The sequence below is a fragment of the Lissotriton vulgaris genome, chromosome 2_2 (assembly GCF_964263255.1).
Source record: "Lissotriton vulgaris chromosome 2_2, aLisVul1.2, whole genome shotgun sequence".
NCBI classification, from domain to species: domain Eukaryota; kingdom Metazoa; phylum Chordata; class Amphibia; order Caudata; family Salamandridae; genus Lissotriton; species Lissotriton vulgaris.
The window spans coordinates 103,456,657-103,478,771 of record NC_141688.1 but is presented as its reverse complement, the minus strand read 5'-3'; the positions used below and the strand labels follow the sequence as shown (position 1 = coordinate 103,478,771).

At 42.4% G+C, this 22,115-nt stretch overlaps 1 protein-coding gene across 1 annotated transcript in view; it reads left to right on the top strand.

Annotated features, from left to right (window-relative positions):
• The window catches only part of ADAM10 (ADAM metallopeptidase domain 10), a 542,337-nt gene that overhangs the window by 481,127 nt on the left and 39,095 nt on the right, over positions 1-22,115 (top strand). Inside the window, exons 14-15 of the mRNA XM_086959374.1 lie at positions 379-599; positions 16,032-16,158. Coding sequence (XP_086815500.1) covers positions 379-599; positions 16,032-16,158 — 348 coding nt within the window. The remainder of the gene's footprint in view (positions 1-378; positions 600-16,031; positions 16,159-22,115) is intronic.

Below are 22,115 nucleotides of genomic sequence, written 5' to 3'. Positions count from 1 at the left end.
AAATGTGCATATATACGCAACTGTCCTCTCCACTGCTTGCCATGGTCATTGACAAGCAAAATTTTCCTCACCGCACCATTATTCAACTACATCTTTGCCCTGCTTAACATGAACAACACACCTGCACACAGACACACTCTACCAGCTCCCACACCCAGTGCTAATACTTCCTTCCCATCATCCATTTTCTTCACATGCATCTGTCTGCTGCTAAATAAACACCTCTGTAAAAGATCACAAAATGAAGCATAATTTTATGCTGCTTTCCTATTCCACAACCAAGTTAATGTCGATGAATTAATGTATAGGTTTTAAATTGATCAGCGCTACTTCTACAACGTGATCAGTTTCATGTAGTTTCTCTACCATTATTTTCAGTGAAGCCTCATACATGTAGCAGCACCGGGTCTGCTCAATGGAATGCCTATTTCGGTGCCAGAACCATAACCCTACAGCCTGGATCGCCTTGTAATGAGTTCAAAGGCTACTGCGATGTGTTCATGCGTTGCCGATTGGTTGATGCCGATGGTCCACTTGCCAGATTAAAGAAAGCCATTTTTAATCCAGAACTCTATGAAAATATTGCGGAATGGATTGTGGTAAGCATTGTTAACTTTTCAAGATGCATTTAAAATTTGAGGTGCAACAAATGTTTAGCCTGTTCTGGATGACATATCTTGACTGTTTATCAGTGATTCAATATTATAGTTCTAGTTGAAAAGCTGTAGTAGTTTGTCCCTGGGCAGATGGGTAAATTCACCCCATGAAGTCCAATAGAACACTTTGCTGATCATCTGCAATAAGTTTGAAGTTCCCGGTAAAATGACTTTGCTTTTTCAATGGTATTTACAACTCCACATAATCTATTTTGTTTGTGGTAGCCCTGGAATGGTTGCCTTGTCATGTCTGCAGTATTAATCAATCAGGGGTTTTAAAGTGCATTACTCCTCTGTGATGGTCTCAAGGAGCTGGAGGGGGGGGGAGGGGGCAGTTCCATATGTCATTTAAAGAGCCAGGTCTTGAGGTCCTTTCCAGTATGGGAATCATCTTCTCTAGAACACTGCGTGCCCTTCTTGAAACAAATGTACTCTTGGATATTCTGCTGTCTATTTGTTGAACGATTCCCATCATTTGCCTTCCTGCTTTGTGTGTTTCAACATGTCAATTACTTGCCTTCCTAAAAGGAGTTTGGCTTTCATAACAAATGCTTGATTCGCATGTAAATTAAATACCTGGGTTTGTGTCTGGGTGGTTTGCCAGAGTCTAGATGTCTCCTATTGCTTTCTTCCTGATAGTCAAACGTCAGAATGGGTTATGCTCCTGCCTTGACCCCTGAACTGTGTCTGTGCACTCCATGTGTTTGGTCACTCTCTAGAAGGGTGGTGTTTTTGATGGTAGTCAGACTATTTTTAAATACTCAGTGTAGTTTTAGCTAGGATTATTCAGAAGATTCACGTGCGTCAAACATCTCGCTTCATCAGAGGTACATCGCTTACATAAAGATTTTTGAAATGTAAATGTTTCTTTACTTCCTTCTCTTTTTTGGTCTACTGTTAAACTGAGACTTTCTTTGACGTTGTTTAAGGATGTGTGTACATGTTTTCTGTTTCTCTCTGAAACCGTGGCAGCTGATGTTTTATCTTCTTCATAAGGTGCTCCAGGAAACTGATATTTATGGCGATTGCATGCATTCTCTAACCATCTGTTATTCGTAAGTGAATGTTGTAAGAATCCAAAATCTTTGTTATTACAGGTGGAATTGCAGCAAGTGTTTTGTTAAAATATGTACTGCAAAGTTTTTAGTAACGAAAAAAATCTGAATGTTTGGCAAGTACGTTTGTTAGTTTAGGAAAAAACTGAAGTTTTACGATATTCCTGTAAATGACAAATCTCTACAAGAAAGTTAATCCTAAACAAACTAAATCTTCTCTACACTGTAATACCTTGAAGCTAAAATCTCTACTTCGAAAACTGCCCCTAAAGTAATTTCTATTACATCGAGTAGAACAAAATCTCTTGTGAGCAATGTCTGCTCTTTCCTGTATTCAGTTTTCCTTTTCCACAGAACAGAATATTTAAAAAAAATAAAATCTGTACACATCCCTTACCACAAATACTTCCATCACCATCTTTTTCAATTTTTTTCCCCTCAACATGGTATCGTATCACTAACAAAGTCTCTTCCGCAAAAGAGATCAGTTTCTGCAACATTATGCTGTGAGACTGTTTTCCGATTGGCAGTGCTACACTCGCCTGAGGCCAAGGCCAGGAGTTGCAGCAGTTACACCGAGGCAGGCACTGTATTACATGAATAACTTCTGTAAAGAGCTGCACTGAAGCAAAACCAGAATCACCAGATGAATATTGGCTGTGACCATAAACCATTGGGGCTAGAAAATCCGTCCAGCCAAGGACTGCAAAGAGGTGTGATGGAGCAGATGAACTACAAGATATGGGACTACCTGGTTTATATTCCTGCGCTTGGGCAGAGAGATCAGAGGGCTGGTAAAGCCAAAGCACACACCTGTACCCTACAAATGCTAGTTTGTTTGAGTGACTCACACCTGTTGGCATGGACAATTCACTGCCCCACTGGATTTAAACTATTAATTCTTATCCTTCGCCCTCGTGTGTGGCCTGATTGCAGACCGTGTTGTCTGTTCCCACACAAGACCAGGATGAACACTCATGACTAATGCAGCTTCAGCATGCATTTACAAAATATCTGTTCCTTCCCAGGAAAAGCATTGAATGTTTCCTGTTCTCCAGGCAGACAATCCTGCCTGCCTGACTTAGTGCAGCGATTTGTTTGCAGATTTCCAAGTGGTGATCTTGTGACATACTCCTTGTTTAATTCATGAGCAGCAGCTTGTAGTAAAACGTGCCTCCCTTCTGTTTTTAGCCACCTTTAGATTACAACTTTATCGAAGGGCCACGTTGTGGAGTTGCTTCGCTTGGGGAAGTATTTGCTCTGCAATTTCTAAACTAATGGTTATGTTTCCCCAGGCGCCCCGGACGCATTTCAATAGCTTCCTGGCTGTTTGTCTTTTATCTGAAGGTCTACTTTGTTTTTGTTGTTGTTGGAGATCTCTTCCTTAAGTCTCTTTGGGAGTTAATAAAAACTTGCTGGTCTTTTTCATTTGTCATCTACAGCAATATCGCTAGAATTCGACCTGTCTGTGTTTTTCTAAACTAGCAACATACTTGCCAAATCTTCAGTTTTTGGAGGAACGTGAAGGAACAGCAGGTACAACCTTGTGTGTTTCCCCGATCTAATACAAAGATTTAGAATAGCATTATAGATTTATATATATATATATCTTCACTGAAAAAACCATAGGTTTCACACCAGTTATAGTTAGCTGGAAATTTTACTGACCTAAAACCATTGAAATTCCCACGTTACAGTTAGTTGGACTCACTATAACTTGCGCATGCAATGCACTGCTGATGACGTCACATATTACATCACTCATGACATGGTCAGGGACATCACTCATGACATCACTCATGACACCATCCAGTGAATGTGTGTCTTTCTGACAAATAAATATTAGTAATGTTTAAATATTTAAATATATGTATTAGTGTTTCACTTTGTGTATAAGTGGCTGCATGGGTTAATGAGTAGCTACATGTGTATGTATATGGGTTATTAGATGTTTTTCTTAGTATCAGTATGAGTGTCTATATGGTTTGGTGGGGGTATTACTTAGCACATAGATGCATGAGTGACTGACTCTCTGTATGTGTTTTGAAGAAAGCATATGTGCAGGACTGTATGGATGGATGAGTGTGGATATGTGTATGTTACTGAGTGAATGACTGTCTCACTAGTGTCTATCAGTAACTACATATGTTTTAATCTAGTATATGTGGATATTGATGTATATAAGTGAGTATATGTGAGTGTAAGAGATTGTAAGAGTTCCTGTTTAAATAAGTATGTGTTTCTATAAGTGATTGTTTAAGAGAATAAATATGTGTAAATTTCAATAGAAGTAAGGTGGTAGTGTGTGTATAGCTCTATATGCAAATAAATGGATGTTCAATAGTTTATTTGCATGTGTGAGTATGTGTGTGAGTAACTTTTGGATTACTGTCGGTGTGTAACAGGATGTATAGGCGTATCACTTCATATGATGAGTGAGTATATGTATGAGTGACTATATAGAACTGTTTGTGAATGAGTACATGTGTATATAGATGGTGGAATTACTGAATTGGTTGTTGTAACTGATATGGGTATCTCCATTTAAAAAAAAAAATGTTTCTATTTTTGAATGTGTTTCAAGGGTTACATTACAGTGAAAGGAGGTCTGTCACTCTGTCACAAGGATGGTGTCATCAGTGATGTCATGAGTGATGTTACTGACCATGACATGAGTGATGTAATATGTGACGTCATCAGCAGTGCGTTGCATGCGCAAGTTATAGTGAGTCCAACTAACTATAACGTGGGAATTTTAATGGTTTTATGCAAGTAAAATTTCCAGCTAACTATAACTGGTGTGACACCCATGTTTTTTTTCAGTGAATTTCATAGGTTTTTTAAATGCTAATTCCTAACTATAACTGGTGTGACACCTATGGTTTTTTCAGTGAATTTCATAGGTTTTTTAAATGCTAATTCCTAACTATATATATAGGGCCTCAAACCTCTGAAATGTAATATTTTTTATAATGAATCCTATATTGTATATTTATATAATACAATTTTTTATTTTTTTTGCCTTGGAGCGCTCCCGGTGCGCGCCCCGGAAAGTGCAGTTTTTTCGGCGCGCAGCGGTTAGCGTCCCGTTAGCGCTATTGCCGCGAACGAAAACATCATTGTGACGTATCGCGTAGCCGCGTCCGCGTGATACGCACGGCGTAAGCGCACCCGGAAGCACTTGAGCGAATACGATCGCGCATCGTAAACATCCGACGCGCTTATGCGACACGACCCGGGGCGCGTCGCGTAAGCACGTCGGGTTATGTGACCTAAAAATGACACTTTTTATTGGTGCAGAACAGTTTTGGTTTCCAAATGATGAAAGCCCGGGTCATGTGACCTGAAAATAACCCTTTCATTGGTTCAGGACAGTTTTTTTTTCCGAATAATGAAAGACCCCACCTTTTTTCCTTATTCTGACTGTTCTTTGACTGAGGAAGACCTGTTTGCACATCTTTGAGAAATTTTTTGTACTTTAAAATGGCTACAGTAGCAGCAGCAGCTGGAGCATCTGCACCACCACCACCACCAAAAGGACCATCACAACATTACATTGGTGGTCAAGAAGAGGAGGAGGAAGAGGAGGAGGAGGAGGAGGAGGAGGGGAGAAGGTGGCTGCAAGAAGACAATACCCCATACAAGCCAAGGCCGCACATTGTATGGGAGTTTTTTTCTATCCCAGAGGGCAAGAAGAAAGTCAATGCGGCCAAGGTGACTTGCCTAATCTGTGGCATGGAAGTTTCAAGGGAGAACCCAAACTAAAAATATTTTTTGGTAATAATACCATTATTAGACACATGCAGCGCAAGCATCCGAACAACTATTCTGCTGCAGGGATGAGAGGACTGGCCAGTAACCCTCCCCAATCTTCAACCACCACCTCCAAAAGAAAGCAACCCACTCCATCTGGACCAGAGACAAGGGAGACGATCCCTTGCATGCAACCACGGTTTGGGGAATTCAGAATGACATGTATTTTTTGTGGTAAGACCATCTCCTATGGTGAACAGAGCATAAAGCTCATCCTCCTTGCTGGGGACAACCACAATTGCCCCAAAAAACCCTAATTTTTTCCTTTTTAGGTCTCGCCTGTCGATGCGCATGCGCATCGAGCTTGCGAGACTATGGGGGCTTAAACAGTCTTTAACCAACTTGCAAGGAATCGTGACGATTCCTTGCAGTGCCAGTGAAATTCAAGCTCAATGCGCATGCGCATTGAGCTTAAAAGCGCGTGCACATGCCCCCAGCCGCCTGCCTTGCATGTATTTTCCCTACTCCAGGCCCCTGCTGCTTTCACACCCTCTCCCCGCTCCGCCCCCTCCCCTGCCCGCCGTGTCCCATTTCTCCTCCCCCCTCCCCTTCTCTACCTTCCCTCCGTCTTGTCTCTTTTGGCCCCCCTCCTCCTCCTACTCTCCTCCCCACTCTCTCTCTCACAGCCTCCCCCAGCTCCGCCCCCTCACTTCTTGGTTGCACGGCCGCTAGGCCGTGCCTCCCCTACTCTCCTCCCCCTCCTCCTCCTCCTCTCCTCCCCCCCCCTCCTCCTCCTCCTACTCTCCTCCCCACTCTCTCTCTCCCAGCACAACCTTCTTTACTTTTGTCTTCCTGTGAAAACGCACGTCTGTGTCTGTCTGATTTTTTCTCAATAACTAGAGAGATAAACCTGTGTTAAATGAACAATTTGCTGAGTTCCACGTTTTGTGGTGTGCAGGATGTTAGCTAGTATTTTTTAACACACCGGTGTGCACTGTGGAGAGGCTTCCGTGACGATATAGGTAATGGGCGCTCATGTGGTTAAAGATGGCGATAGGCAGTGTGAGTGAGCAAAGAGCTGCTTCTGTGCGTGTTTTCAGCCGGCAGTAAGCATCTTTGTGAGACTGCTCTGCAGTTGTTGCTTTCCCAATCGGCATTGTGTTTCCCTTAATGGCCATTTGATTTCAAATGTTGCTGCTTGCAAATGATGCGTGTGAGAGACCCCTCTGGGGGCCTCTTATGTTCGTCATAACTTCCTAGTGGGACCGCCGTTGTCGGCGAAGACTTTTGGCGGGGCTGTTAAAGCGAAGACAGCGGAAAACGAGCCATTCTGATTACGTGCAGCACGGCCTCCAACTCAGCACGATCACAAGCAAAACCTCTCCCTGCTCCTGTCCAGTGCTAAGGACGTGCCTTTTATGGGCTATGAGACTATATCTTGGACGGGCTTTGTGCTTTGACCTTCTCTTGTATTCGTCACTCTCTTGTAACCAACCCTCTATCATTCAAATAGGTTAGTATTTCCCAACACTTTCTTCCAGACATCCTCTAGGAGGCAGGATACAAACGGTTAATGTTGTCTGCATAGATTTTAATACGTGAGGAAAGTCTAACACGGCGCCCGATTATTGCCCTTCATATGTTCCCTGACTTTTTTTCTTCATTTCCTCATGTTTGTCAGTTCGCAGTTTTCCCTGCAAAATGACATTATTATTTTTCAGTGCAAGTTGGCACTGAAAGTGGTTGAACTCCTTTCTCGCAATTTTATTTCGACACCACTTGCCTCGCGAATTTGATGGATGTTGGAGATCTTTATTTTCTCACGACATTTTAAAAGGGAAGCAAAAGTCCTGATTTTAATTTGAAAACACAAATGTAAAAAACTCTGCGAACTCCAGGTAGCAATTATGGATTCGCAAGTATTACGAAAAGTTTACTAGAGAGACATTTTGGTTTTGCACATCCCTTATTCAATGCATGACTACTGCAATCAAGTCTAAAGCCAGTTTCTGAGCTGTCATTGAAATTGAAATAGTCAATTGTTCCAGAAACTAAAGCATGTCGTTGAGTGTGTAACATCCATGTCATTCAATACAACAGCCATGCTCTAGATCAGAAGCTTTTCATCCGAACACCTCCCTTGATCTAAACCAATACAATGAGCTAACAGATCACTAACTTATAGGTGGAGTGTGAAAAATAAAATATCAAGGAAGCAAACCTGTATTACGCCTTGAAAATGGAGCAACACCCTTCTACACATAATGCTTGCACCTTCATTTCTATAATTCAAAAAAATCTGAATACATCTTTCTTGAACATTTTCAAAAAATATTTCATCCATTATCCATGATTAAAAGAGCACCAATTTGCCACCTCGGAATCCACTTAGATTACATTTACCTTTCTTCTGCTATCATCTGTATTATGCACAAAGTCATATCACCTCTTCCCCAAGTTCTACATACGTTAATTTTTAGGCCTCGCGTACCGACAGCTCATGTATGCTCATGTATCCCGCTTTCACCACATCCACAACCACAACCACCACCACCACCACTTTCACCACATCCACCACCACCACATCCACCACATCACCACCACATCCACCACCTCCACCACCACCACATCCACCCCCACATCCACCATCACCACCACCACCACATCCACCACCACCATATCCCCCAGATCCACCACCACCACATCTATATGTGTGTGGCTCTGTGTGTGTTTAGGTGCAAATGCAATGTTCTTGGATTTTCGTCACAATAAAATACACTGAACATAATCTTCACAAAAGTTATTTACAAACGTTTAAGCTATTGCCATTATAAATTACAATAACTTTTATTTAAGTATTAATTATTTACAAAATTAAAAGCCATTGTAATTTGTAATATCAATACATCTAAGTCACGTAAATACAACACACATTGCATTACAAATGCTATAGGTGTCACATTTGCAAAAGTTAAAACTATTGACATTGTAACTGACAAAGCTATTAATTTTGCTACTTTCAAAACCAACACATAAATAAAAAAGTGTCATTTACAATATCAATAGCTCAAACTTTCCTAATGCGAGACCTATTGCATTTCCAATGCTTGTTTTTTTTTTTGTTGCTCCAGTTGAGCCATTTTCAATTCCCTGTTTTTTGTTTCCCCCCATAAAAATAACAACAAAAAAAATATAAAATAGTTCATAAAAGCCAAAAAAGTACAAAATGTTCAAAAAACATTAAAAAAAAACAAAAAGAAGAAAAAAAACAGTTCGTTTTAGAACTACCTCCAATTTATAAAATAAGGCAAATTTTTTTTAAAACTGTTATTCTTTTTTCCCCATGGTACGCTCCCCAGTCCGCTCCCCCCATCCCCCCCCCCCCCGCAAATCAAAAAAAATAAAAAATATAAAAAAAATTTGCCCCGCGGGGCCCTTTTATAGCCCCCACATCAAACCTAGGGGGTCAGGGGGGGTCTACTCTGCCCCTTATGGTTATTTCCCCCTTTGTTTTTGCCACCTCTTGTGTCTCAATCCTACCGAGACACAAGATGGCGGCCACTCCGGACTGTTTGGAATGTTGAAAGACACCCGAGAGCCAATCAGCTTTCCGCGCGCGAACTCGCGTAGCGCGCTGGTTAGCGCTCCGGTGCGCGGCCATAGATATATATATTTTTTTGAACCTAAATTACTCAAAATCCACTGGAGCACATATCTTAAGACATAGCAAAGGCACATCGGGCTACCAGTCCCTACAATTTTGCCAAGTTTGGTGGAAATCCATTCAGCCGTTCGGGCTAAAAGGGAGGTTGACCGCCCTATGGAAATTAACATGGGGAAAACACGTTTTGAGACCCCCTTTTATCTCGGCCCCCGCTTCACGAATCCCCCCCAAACTTTCAGGGAAGGACCGGAGCGCCGCGAGGCAAATTTGAGGAAATTTTCAGGCAGATTCCTCAACCGGCGCTAAAGTTATTCACAATAGAATGTTGAGATTTTGCATTGAAAATAATCCTAACTATAACTACCTACTGGCGACTGAAAAGGTTGAAGTGACATTTTAGTTAGGTGTTGAAATAAAATAAAAGTAACGTTTAAAATCTAAAAAACACTAATTCACCAGTTCTAGTTTATTGAGCTAACTAGAACTTGTACCCCACGTAAACTGTTTATGACCTCACGTTACATCGCTCGTGACTTGTTAAATGACATCTTTGAGTCCTACAATCATTGTGGCACCGTCCTATCCCCAACCCCTCCACTCCCACATGGCTTCACAGCTTGAAGTTCGAAAACTTCGCAGCAAGGGGGTTTGCCAGGGACTGTGCCCCATACCCCCTGGATACCCATCTCCCTGCAGACGCTCTACCTACCTTTTCTATAATTTTTTGTTTGTGGTGAAGTAGTGTGGTGCCTGCTGCTCGAGCGTCACTCAGATGGTACTACGCTACAATACAACCTTTCCCAGGAGAGCTAGCTTGGTACCATGAGGGTGAAGCTTGAGCAGCGGCTTCTGCAGAAGCACTACACTATCTGTGCCACAAAGGAAAAAAGAAACGTCCTGGGAGTTTGAGCAGGTATTTCTGAGTCACCCCCAGGAGCCGAAGTGTCTCTTACTTCCCCCTTTCAGTACTTTTAAAAAACATTTTCAGGACATGAGGACAGAGTTCTTGAGTCCTGTAAAACCTGACACAACATTATGTTCTGTGCTGTGGCAAGCCTATTAGCTTGCTCTTGACTGCTCGTGATCCTGCAGTTCTGAAAAGGCTGATGGGAGAAAAAAGTTCCGTGACCAATCAGAATGCCCTGCTTTTTTCAGTTTTGTTACTGCAGGACCAACCGTCCAGATCGGAGGTCTCCAACAGATGTATCACAAGCTGATTGTAGTTCGCAGGCTGCTACTGGGTAGCTTGCACATGATAAATGCCTGTCAGCAGGCTTGCAATATACAGCTGCCCACCTGACAGGGTAGCTATTTACAACACTGCGCCCCTTTCTGTGAGGGCTGTTAAGCGGACAGTGCAGAATGATGTAGACTGGATAGTAGGCTATCCAGACTACATCATCCTGCACTGTCCGCTTTCCAGCCCTTCTCGGAAAATTCTCTTCTTTTCCGCCTCTTCTTCCTTCTCTCCTTGTTTTTTGTATTTTCTGCTTTCTTAATCCCCTCTTTCTTTCCCTCTTAATCTTCTTCCTATCTTTATCCCTATCTTTTTACACTCCATCTTTCTTCCCCCCTCGTTTATTGTGCATCCTTTTTCAACTTCTTTCTTTTTTCTTCTGGTCTTTATTTTACTCTTGCTATTTTCCCTACCGTTTTCTTTTTTCTCATTTCTGCCTCTTCTTTTTCTCCATTTCAGCCTTGTTTCTTAATTACATTTTGCTTTCTTCTTTCATTCTTTTTCTTCTTTTTTCTCTGCTTTCTGTTTCTCTAACTCTTTCTACACCTCTCTCTCTCCTTTTTCTCAATAATTCTATCCCTTGTCCTTTCATTTTTTCTTTTTCCTCCCACTATATTCTATTTTCTCCATCTATTTTTCCTCTTTTTTGATTTCTTTATTTCTTTGTCCTATCTTCCTTTCTCCGTTCACTCCTTTATTTCGGTTGTATCTTTTTTCTGTCTCCCCCCTCTATTATTCTTGCCCACTTTCTTTTTCTTGTTGTATTTAGTTATTGTACTTTCTCTGCTTCTTTCGTATCTTTCTATCTCTCTTGCCTTTTCTCTCCTTCTTACATTCTTCCCTTTCTCTGTTTTTCTTGCTTCTTTTTCTCTTGTCCTCCTATTTTCCTCACGTTCTGCCTCATTCTCTTTCCCTCGCTTTCACGGTCTCAAAAGCAGAGACACAAATCTTATCTGTAGAAACCCCCAATGTAAACCTTTTTCAACACCGCTTCTGTGCCATTAATGCTGTATGCACCCTGTAGCAGGACTAGGGTACTCTGAGGGCAGTGTTTACATTTATTGAATCCCTTATTCGGCAGTAGCTCCCAACGGTTTTTAATGATCAGAAGTATCTCTGGCTAAAGCAAAAGTTGGAGACCCATGTTTTAAAGCTTCATTGACACCCTCAATTCTTATCTGCTAGATTTATTTAATTTTCAGTTGTTACTTCCAACCACACAATCAGCACCACAGTCACCCTACTCTTGTTCCAGACATTGCCATCCGACAACTGTGCAAAATGTCTTCACCCTCTGACACCCTTTAACATATTGTGAAATTGAAAACAACTTTTACGAGGCTTTCTCCTTAACCTTGTTCTAATCCAGTCATCTCCTCTAAAAGATTTCCTTCCACAATCCCGGATGTCATCTTTCTACCTCTCATTTTGTCAAACGATGAGTGTTCACCACTTTCACGTTTCACAAGTGTTGTATGCGAGGTCGTTTGATGTGCCCACAGCATTTCCTTGATTGTTCTTCTCCAGTCACGCCTTCACCCAAAGTCAATTCCAAACCTTCTTTTAGCAGCCTGTTTTGCCATTCCAATTGGCCATTTCTCTAAGGGAAATTCACAGAAGTGTGCATAGGTTTAATCTCGTGATAATCCTCAATCTCTTTGGAAGCAAAATGAACACCATTGCCTGTCACTATTTCTTGAGTAAGCCGTTCTCTCAGGAATAAGTGCTTCATAAATTTGCTCATTTCGATACACTTGTGTAACAAACTTCACTTCTGGCCATTATGAAAATTGATCCTTAATAACAATGGCATGTTTAGGAGATGCTCCTTACATTCCAAACAGACCTTTAAAAAAAGTATCTGTTTCCAAGGACTAGTGGTAGGTCAACTATTGTACTCTGATGCTTCACAGTTCTTTGTGACTTGTCACTCAAGCACGTCATCCAAATAGTTCCTTTATTTTTTGCACAAAGATTGAATCCAGTCGCCCAAAGGTCCAGTCTTCTTATTTTCTGCTACTCATGCCAGGATGGCCTTTTTGAGTCAACATTAATGCCCTTTGCCGTGACCTCTCCGGAACCACCAGTAAATTATCATGAGGCATCATCTTAAAAATAAGATACAGTGCATATACATACATTTTATTTCTCTTTACAAATTATGCATTGCATGCTGGAAGACATCAGACTATTAACACTAAAGGGCAATCTTTTGTACCAGAAAGCACTCCCAGGAGTGAAAAAACTGTCCGTGACATTCATTTCTCAGTCTGAGGTGCTGTCAAAAGATCAAGGGCCCAAAATGGTCCTTCACTTAATAGTCCTCACATTTCACTGATGTTTGACAGAGGGCTTTGATCGATCTAAGCACTCAATTAAATCCCGTGAATCCACACAATATCTTAATGTTTCTATTAGGTTTTCTGCTCACCACTACAGGAGATAGCCATTCTGAAGCTCCAGTCTGTTAGATTACACTTATGCTGCACAATCTAGTGACTTCTGTATTTCATTTCTCACAGACACTGGCATGTTTCTAACTTTGTCCACTTTGAGTTCAGCTTTACACCCAACAGTTATTCCATTCAAAAACTTTTAACAGTTCATTAAATACTTTAAAAAAAATAGGCACTGGTCTGACCATGCATTATAAGAAGTAAATTACTCTCTACCATATGTTAAAAGCAAGTTGCAATTAACTTTGGAGTTCCATGACCTCTGACTTTGGCCTCATTTCTCTGCATGGTCACATATCTTGTTGGTGACTTGCAATAATCGTATAATGTTCTGCAGAATTTATTTTATTATATATATATATGTATATATATATATGTATATGTATATATATGTATATGTGTATATATATGTATATGTATATGTATGTATATGTATGTTTTATAGCAGACTCTTCCTAGTCTGATCCAGCACAGTAGGGGAACTACTGCCAAAACTGGAACCTTTCTCATATATTCCCAAATTTTTTTTTTTTTTATTTGTTTTGGTACTCTACTGAGGACCACAAATTTTGTACGGTAAAATTCAGTTACAAATACTTTTGAAATTTCATGTTAATACAAAGCTAAATGAGGTTTTAAGAATTTATAAAAATTATAACAAACTAATTCATCGGGGGGAAATTTACATATTGTGATAAAGTCCTTTACGGTAGTGATACGGCAGTTGGTGTATATTGGATACAGATGTTTTGTCCTAGCTGCCACTACTTTTGGGTTAGGGCATGTGAATAAAAGATGTTCTACATCCTGCTCCCCTCAGTAGCAGAGGTTACATAATGAAGATCCATTTAGGTGCCATCTTGATGTTATGGTGAGCACTTGTAACAGGATGATTGTTCTCCTAGCGCCATGCGAAAGATTAAAGTCTATGTATTGTTGCACTTGCTTAGGAGCTATTGTTTCCGCAAAGCTTTTGTACAGAGTCAATTTGGCGCAGTGTGAAAAGTCAAGATCGTAACTGAGTCTAGGGGTAAAACATTTAAAAAAAAGTTTCAGTTGTGATGGAGTCCACGTAAGCAACAGGTTAACTTTGATCTCTGCTAGTTTAAATGCAGTGGACATGTTGCTGAAAAATACTTGTTTCGAAGCATCACGGTCAAAGGTCTCGACTTTAAGTAGTGAACGGAGAGTTCCATCCTTTGCGTGCAGCAGGTTATATGCCCACCTGATGACGTTTGTGATGGCTCTTGAATAAGAACTCGTGATTGAGAATTCGAGGCGAAGAGCTTGCACCGGAGTGGATTGTGAGACCTTCAGCATTTTCCTCAGTATCTTCCCTTCTTTTTGGTCCAGGAATGACCACTGTTTTATAGGAATGTATTCCAGTGCAAATGATAAAACTGGAGGTATCTTAGAACTATATACTTTGAGAAGGGATGAAAAATGTCGGTTACCTGAAGCCGTGTATAGTCTTTGAAGGGCTCCGGCATGCACCTCGGATTTCCTAGTCAGGTTGTTAACCTGCGAATTGTTTTTTAATGTCTTAGTGAAAATCCTGCCCAAGTAAGTGTATTCCTCAGTCTCTTCTATTATTCCAGCACTGAGTCTCCAACAAAATTTATTCCCCTACAACCTGAAATCTCAATCACACCATTTCTGTGCAGAGCATCACAAAATGCTATTAGTAAATTAGCAAAACTGCTTTCTGCATATTTGTTTGTCATCCTGCTACTTTTGAGGACGCTGCACACTGAACTTGTTTTGAGACAAAAACAAGCTCCCTAAGCAAATCCCTGAAAGCAGCCCAATAAGGGAAATTCATGCCTCGTAGCAGCTCCTTGCATCCTTACTGACTAATTACACTGCACTACATTTATTTTAAATATTTTCCATCTTTGATATTGTGCAGCTAGACCCTTGGTATTGAATAGTGTCATGCACTGCGTGTTAATACTGTATGTAGAAGATAGAGCAGAGTTGTTCAGGTTGGCATTGAGGGCACTGTTTGTACGTACATTTGCAAGTATATATACAACCGTATTCAGGATTGCGCATTGGAATTGTAACAGTAAGAGTGCAAATGCAGTAGATTGTAAATATATGTATAATCAACAATAAATGAGAGATGACCTATATCGTCCATCATAATACCTTGGAAATCTGCTGGAAAGAGCCCAGTGAGACTTGGCCATCTTCTCTGTCTGGTATTAGCTCTTCTCTCCTGTTTGAAGGCAAACTAACTGCACACAGCAATGGGGCATTTCCACAGTCAGTCCGCTTGCCACTGAAAAACAAGTCTCTCACAGGGGCCAGGTGGGCATCCAAACTCCTAGCCTGAACTGATTGGAAAGCTTTCCAGAAATTTATCTGGCCAGCCTCATTCTTCTGGGATCCCAGCCTTCTCACAGTCTCATACTCTCCGGTGACCATCTAGCAGCACCCCTTCTCCAGTCAGCAATCCTGTGCCTATCAAGAATAAAGGCAATTTTGAGAACTTGTCTTTCTAGATCTCTATATTACCATTTTATAAGCAAGCCTAGTAGGCAAATCTCAGTGAACAGTTGTTAGATTGTGCCAGTATCTCTGCCACTTATATTTTCCTCGCCACCCCAACTCTAAGTTGAGAAAATCAGCCTCTCTAGCTTTACGTCACCTAGGTAGAGAATCTTTTGCATAGGTGTAAGGGGTAGGGATCACATACGTATGGTGTACTCGGGATATCAGCTGCTGTAACCCACAATTTATTTTTCACTGATCTGAATCCAGTGCCATGTTTTTTTTCCCAAACAAATTTGATTGCATTTTTCTAAAGAGAGACAGAAAGCAGTAGTAAATACAGAGTTTCCGTTCACCATGTGTTAGATTAGTACAGGTGTCAACCCATTCCATTGAAGAAACATACAGGTGAAGTTGCAGTGTAAGTAGTACTTCCAGTGCCATGTTATACTATGCACCAGGTTACCCTTCCGGAGGATAGTGCCCTCTACAAATCTGCACAACATAACATGCAAATTCCTGCGATGTCTTAACTCTGTTCTTGTCTAATACATGTTTTCCACAACCCTCGATGCAATTGTATTTTCTACGCAACGCCTTTAAAAAACTGTTATTATCCCGGTTGTCTTAGATAGAATGCCAAGACACTAAAATGCATGTTGTACTACTTTGTAAATTAAAAACAAAAGTTGATTGTTCATAATTTCATTACAGGCTCACTGGTGGGCAGTGCTGCTGATGGGGATTGCCCTGATAATGCTGATGGCTGGATTTATTAAGATCTGCAGTGTTCATACTCCGAGCAGCAATCCAAAGTTGCCACCTCCTAAACCTCTCCCAGGTAAGCACTATAAAATGACGAGACCCCACAACCACTACTCATTATTACAAGTTGCATGTTTTGCATGATGCAGCATCGACATTTGTTCCTAAATTCAGTTGTCCTTGTTACAGGCTACCATGATGAATTGTTGAGATTGTCAAAGTGGGTATAGAAATCCTAGTGTGCCTGGCGTTTTATTTTTCTAATATGTTTGTTTGCACACATCCAACCACAGGCAAGACTGTTCGCATAAAATAAACATCTCTGTAGATGCTAATAATATATTTGACCTACCAAAGCTTTTCGGTCAATGCCGCGACCCTGTGGAACTCCCTTCCGATTAGTCTTCGATCCGAACCGAGCTACCTGAAATTCCGTAAACTCCTGAAAACGCTCCTGTTCTCACAGGATCCATAATAACACCCTCTGCCCCCCTGCCCCCCCCCCCCAGTTCCCCTCAGCCTTCCTCTGTACCCCAGCGCTGGGACGCTCCCGGGCAGCCATGCGCTTTATAAATCCTTTTTCATTTCATTCATTTCATTTCAAATTAACTATACCGTTATGCCTGTCTCATCACAATGTGACCCCAATTTCCTTACATACCACTGTATTCCATTTCTCACCAAAGTAAATGTAGTCATCTCACCAAAGTAAATGTAGTCGTCTGTCCTGGCCTTGTTTCAAAGATAGGCAAAAAGATACCATGTGTGTGTGGTAAGTATGTTTCTTCCCCCTCCTCCTTGGTCAGGGGTTCACCATTGTCTTCACGTGGGGCCATTAGTGCTTTCCGAATTTCAATGCGGTGTAGGTCAACCAGTGGGACCATATGGCAATGGATTGGCCAATTGGATTTCTTTTAAGTAGTAAAATGTTTTAGGTTTTGACATGGGTAATTAGGCTCAACAAAAAGGCATAAAAGACATATTTTCTTTCACAAAACACATTTCCCTCTGCAAGCCTGTAAGGCTTAAGTCCCAGGCATTCGTGGTGGTCCATATCAGGTTCATCCACAACGTTATGGTAAGCCATATATTTAGTCCAAACCTTGTCATACTTTCGTGGGCAGCCTCCTGCTTTATAACTTATTTCTTCCTGTTTAAGCGGCCCAGTCCGTGCCCCTCTTCCAACACGTGAGAGATGGCCCACTGGGGCCTCTCCAGTGTTTGGCCAGCAGCGTGCCCAACCCCACCAGTGTCCTCTTCCCCCAGGGGCCTCCCATGTCCTTGATATGTAAACCCACTCCAGAAAGTGTGGTGGTTTTTTGTGACTATTACTGGCTTATGCCTAGGTAGGCCCAAGCTCTGTGATAGAAATCCCCTTCGAGCTCCAAAGGGGCGTGTATAACTAAAGTCTTGTATATTCGAGCGATCCCATTCTTCCTCAGTGGACTCATAAGGAGGCGAGCTTCCATTGGGCTGTATTTGAGGTCATCACCTAGCGTCTCCTGGTATTCTGAGAGTGCGTGTAAGTACAAAATGAATTAGGATTTGTGCCTGTGGAATTTGATCTGAAGATCCTGGAAGGATTTTTATGTGGTTTTCCTCCCAGATGAACAATCCCTATTCGGTCCCATCTCCGAAAACTATCCAGACTCGACAGCTGGTGGCCAGTGATAACCTCTGATCCAAGCCAGTCCCATGCTGCTGTGCCCTTCAGGCTTGGAATACCACAGTAGGGATTTCTGGGAGACATTCCAGGATGGGTGACCCTTCAAGAACGTCTGTTATCTTGTCCATTCCAAGTAAGGTCTGTTCTCCTTGATACATTGGGTCTTCCCAAACTGCATGGAGCCAATCATTTACTACAAAGGTGTGTGTGGCCCAGTAGTAGAGGTGGTTGTCTGCCATGGCCTGCCATCATAAGTGGAGCGAACACACTTCCCAGTGGCGACCCTGGGGGGTTTATGGGTCCACAGGAAATGTTTTTATGGATGTCACTAGGCTAATAAACCAAGTCTGTGAGACCCAAAGGGGGAACTTCTGAAGTGCTTATAGCAACGAGATAACTATCATAATTTTAAACAAGGTTATTCTGTTTATGAGATTAAGGGGGCAATCTATCCCATTTGGGCAAATCCTCTTAGGCCCGCAGAACCAGGGGTTGAAGATTCAAGTCGCAGGTAAGTTCTGGTACCCATAACATGTGAACACTTGGGTAAAGAAAGCTATAGGCGACCTATTGAGAGGCCGGATTGCCAGGTCTCTTTTTATTGGTCTCCAAGTAGGAGACCAGGAGAGATTTGCCCCAGTTGAACCGTAGCCCGGAGGCTGACCTGAAGGAGGTCAGGATCTGGCTCAAGCGGAGCCCTGTGATGGCGGGTTGAGATAATAAAAGAACATTGTCTGCGTAAAGGGCGATCCTGTCTTGCATCACAAGGCCCCAGTTAAAAGCCCATGCCTGTCTGTCACAGCGTATCCAGACTGCCAGGGGCTCTATGGGCAAGGCAAATATAAGAGGTGATGGGGGGAAGCCCTATCTGGTAACCCTTCAATAGGAACATTTGGGAGACATGGCTTCATTGACTCTTACCTGAGCAGATGCATAGATATTTAATGTAGGCTAGATAGCATTGGCCGAAGCCCATTTTAAGTAAAACCAATGCAGGGTTTCAAAAGCCTTCTCGAAATCTATGCGCATGAGAGCCACCTAGGGAACGGCAGTGAGCCAATGCTAGATGAACTCATGTAATACAGTGTTGCATACTCCAGTGCGGGATGAAGCCGCACTGCTCCGGGTGACCAGGCGAGCCAAAACTTTCCAAAGGTGAATAGCAGTACTTTAGCATTTAAGTTGGGTTATTAGATAAGAGAGAGATTGTTTATCAAGATCCAAGCATTAAGCCGCCACAAGCTGGGACACATAACCTAAAAATGAGTATTCCAAACTCTCCAAAACGTTGCTGAGACTCAAGCTATTGCCGGTCGATGTCCTTTGTGGAGCTCCGGTAGGTCTCCGTTAATCTTGGTCGGACAAGATATCATTGAAGTAGCCACCCAACAATTGTCACCGTCCTACGGCAAAGAGGTTTCCGAAGAGTTGTCAGTGTAGAGCCAGCTAATGCATGGGATGTTGACATGTATAGATAACATTGTAGGGGGTACCCTTTAGGAATCCCCCCATGATCACATATCGCCTTTGTGTATCATAAGTTACTCTGGACACCACCAAGCGTAGGGCCTTGTGAAAAAGTATAGCTACCCATCTAGAGCCCTGGGAATATCCAGCATGGCGCAACTTTTCCTAACCCCGTTGGGCAAGAAATAGGCAGCTAGTACCCTGCAGGTGCATTTCCTGTAGCATCAGAATTGCTGAGGTGTCGATGAACACTCCTCTCAATGCAGTCCAGGAGCCCATTAACGTTCCACATCATTACAGTGAATGCATGCATAATGGTGGTGGAAAGCAGCTCCGGTGCAGGGGATGGAGAGGCCAGCGAATACCCGAAGTGTAAAAGACTGATGGTGTTGCCTGTAAAGAAGCTCAGAGGGTATGGTATGAACTTGGGTCCTTGGCCAAGCCCTGAGCAGGCGCCCCGGTGTGAGGGACGGTCGCACACCGTCCCGTTCCTAAGGGTCCAACTTTCCTCACCCAGCCCACCAGTCATGAGAGATTGATGGTGCAGACATCCATATTCAAAGTCAACAATGTTACGGTCCCTACAACACCAATGGTCAGGGAATCCAAGAGGCTGGATACCTTTTGGTAATGAGATTTTATCTTCCACCAGCCTTGCACTGCGGTCAGTGAACACCCATTTGCCTCTTAGGATTGTATACCCACACAGTATGAGACTCGGTTTTACAAGTGCTACCCATGGTCTCAGAGGAAGTCCGAGCAATCCTTACCCAGGCTATTGCTGATGGCACGGATGCACTAAAGTTCACAATACGCTGCAGACTGGACATGACAGACACGCTGGGTTGAGCGATTGCTTCGTTGTTTGTATTTCATCACCATGTTTGGCTGAGGTAAACTGGCTTACCAGATATTACCGTTGCCCTCACAGACAATTATCGTATGCAATAATCGGACAGGCAGGAAAGGTGGCGGAATAGCTATTGTTTTGAAAGATACTATTAAACTCACTCATAAACACTCTCCATGTGGACCAGGCTCCGATTTGTGTTTTTAAGCTCAAACTTTCCTACAAGGACTGTTAGAGAAGTGCATTTGTGTACTGTCTGCCAGGGCCCAAATAGAAGTTGTCAGTACCTTACGGAATACATTGCAACCCATGTTCTGACATCTCAACAGTTCCTTTTGTGGGGGACTTTAATTATCATTGTGGAGATTCCCAAAAAACAGAGGTTACACAGCGTATTTCAAAATCTAACCTTGCTTGGCTTACATCAGAAAGTGTATGGACCATTTGTGACATTGCACCACGCTGCTACGGCACTGAACTAAGCACTGAACTAAACACTGGTATGCTGTACATACTCGAGTACACTCGAGTACACACCTGAGTAGTAGCGATTTCTCTTACCTCTGCTTGATTGTCCTCTCTGCCTCTCTGCCCCACGTCATCGCAGGAGCTTCTGGTGAAGACGGCTTTCCCTCTCTCTTCCCCTTGAAAAAGAGAAAAAAAACATCGACTGCCTGTCTCTCCTTCAAATTAGAGCATCACAGGGCTTCCCTTTCCCTGCTTCACCTCCGAGGTGCCGGTCCTCTCTGGACGCTTCCTGACACACGTCATCTGCAGAACTAGAGAAACGGCCTTTTAACCACTACGTTGCGTAGCCCACGTATCCTACGTTGTCAGGGGGACGGACGAAGCCACACAGAAAAAAAGAAAAAAAGGAGGAGGAGGAACTGGGAGAGAAGATCTATCCAGACAGGCAAAGGCAGAGGTGTAAGGGAGCGAATGATTCTCAGAATTAAACTGAATCTCCAGGGGAGGGGGTGTACTGTGCAAGCATATACTGGAAATCAAACTGCAGTTAGAAAAGGCACTGGAACTCAAGCTTCTGCTCCATTGGTCTTAAATTCGATTGCAATACCTACCCCATCTACCCTAACTACTACTACTACAACGTTGTACGCAGTACTTTTTACAGCATCTACAGCATCTATAACATCTACATTAACATCCAGTATCTCAGTGAACCTCCGGGGGAGGAAACCCTATCCTCTCATCGCTGGCAATACAATTAATACAAGCACCACAAGAATTACAGGAACTACAGGATACAGGCTCCTTACAGACTCCTTACATAGTGAGCAAAACAACCATTGGAGGATGACTTCCCACAAAGGCGGTCAGAGGAAAGGTAATACAGTCTTGAAAACTCACTATTATTACAGGAGCGAGAAAAAAAGCACAAAGGGGTACCCAGAGGGGGTCACAAACACCTGGAAAAAATCGGATTTGGACCGTCTCGACCTCCTCGACTGCCATAACATCCCAGTCTACTGTAACAGCAACTACTACTGTAACTACAACTACAACTACAGCTATAACTACAACTATGGAAGGAGGAGAAGGAGGAGAGGGAGAAAAAAGAGGGGACGGAGGACAGAATTTACAGAATATTCAGAATAATCGGACAATATCAGCAGACGGTACCGTCCTAAACAAGGAAAGGATGGGTGAAGAGGGAGAACTACCACCTGGAATGACTCCAATATGTCAGGAAGCAACATACACAGAGGCAGACAAAGAGTATGCCATAAATCAAGGAGACCCCCAAAATTCTGAAAAAACAGAAGACGAGGCGGCACCCACATTGCATACAAAGAGCAGACATAGAGGCCCTGAGACTAGAGGAGTCAGGGCAAAAGAAAAGGAAAGAGACCTGGCAAAAGACCAGGTAAGGAATGAGACTCAAGAAAAAGGAAAAATCAAAGATAAAAATGTTGAAAAAAAACTGGAAAAGGAAAAAGTTAAACGAAAAGAGAGGGAGAAAGAGAAAGAGAAAGAACAAGAAAAGGAGAAAGAGGCGGGTTACAATAAAGAGACTTGGGGTGCAACAGAG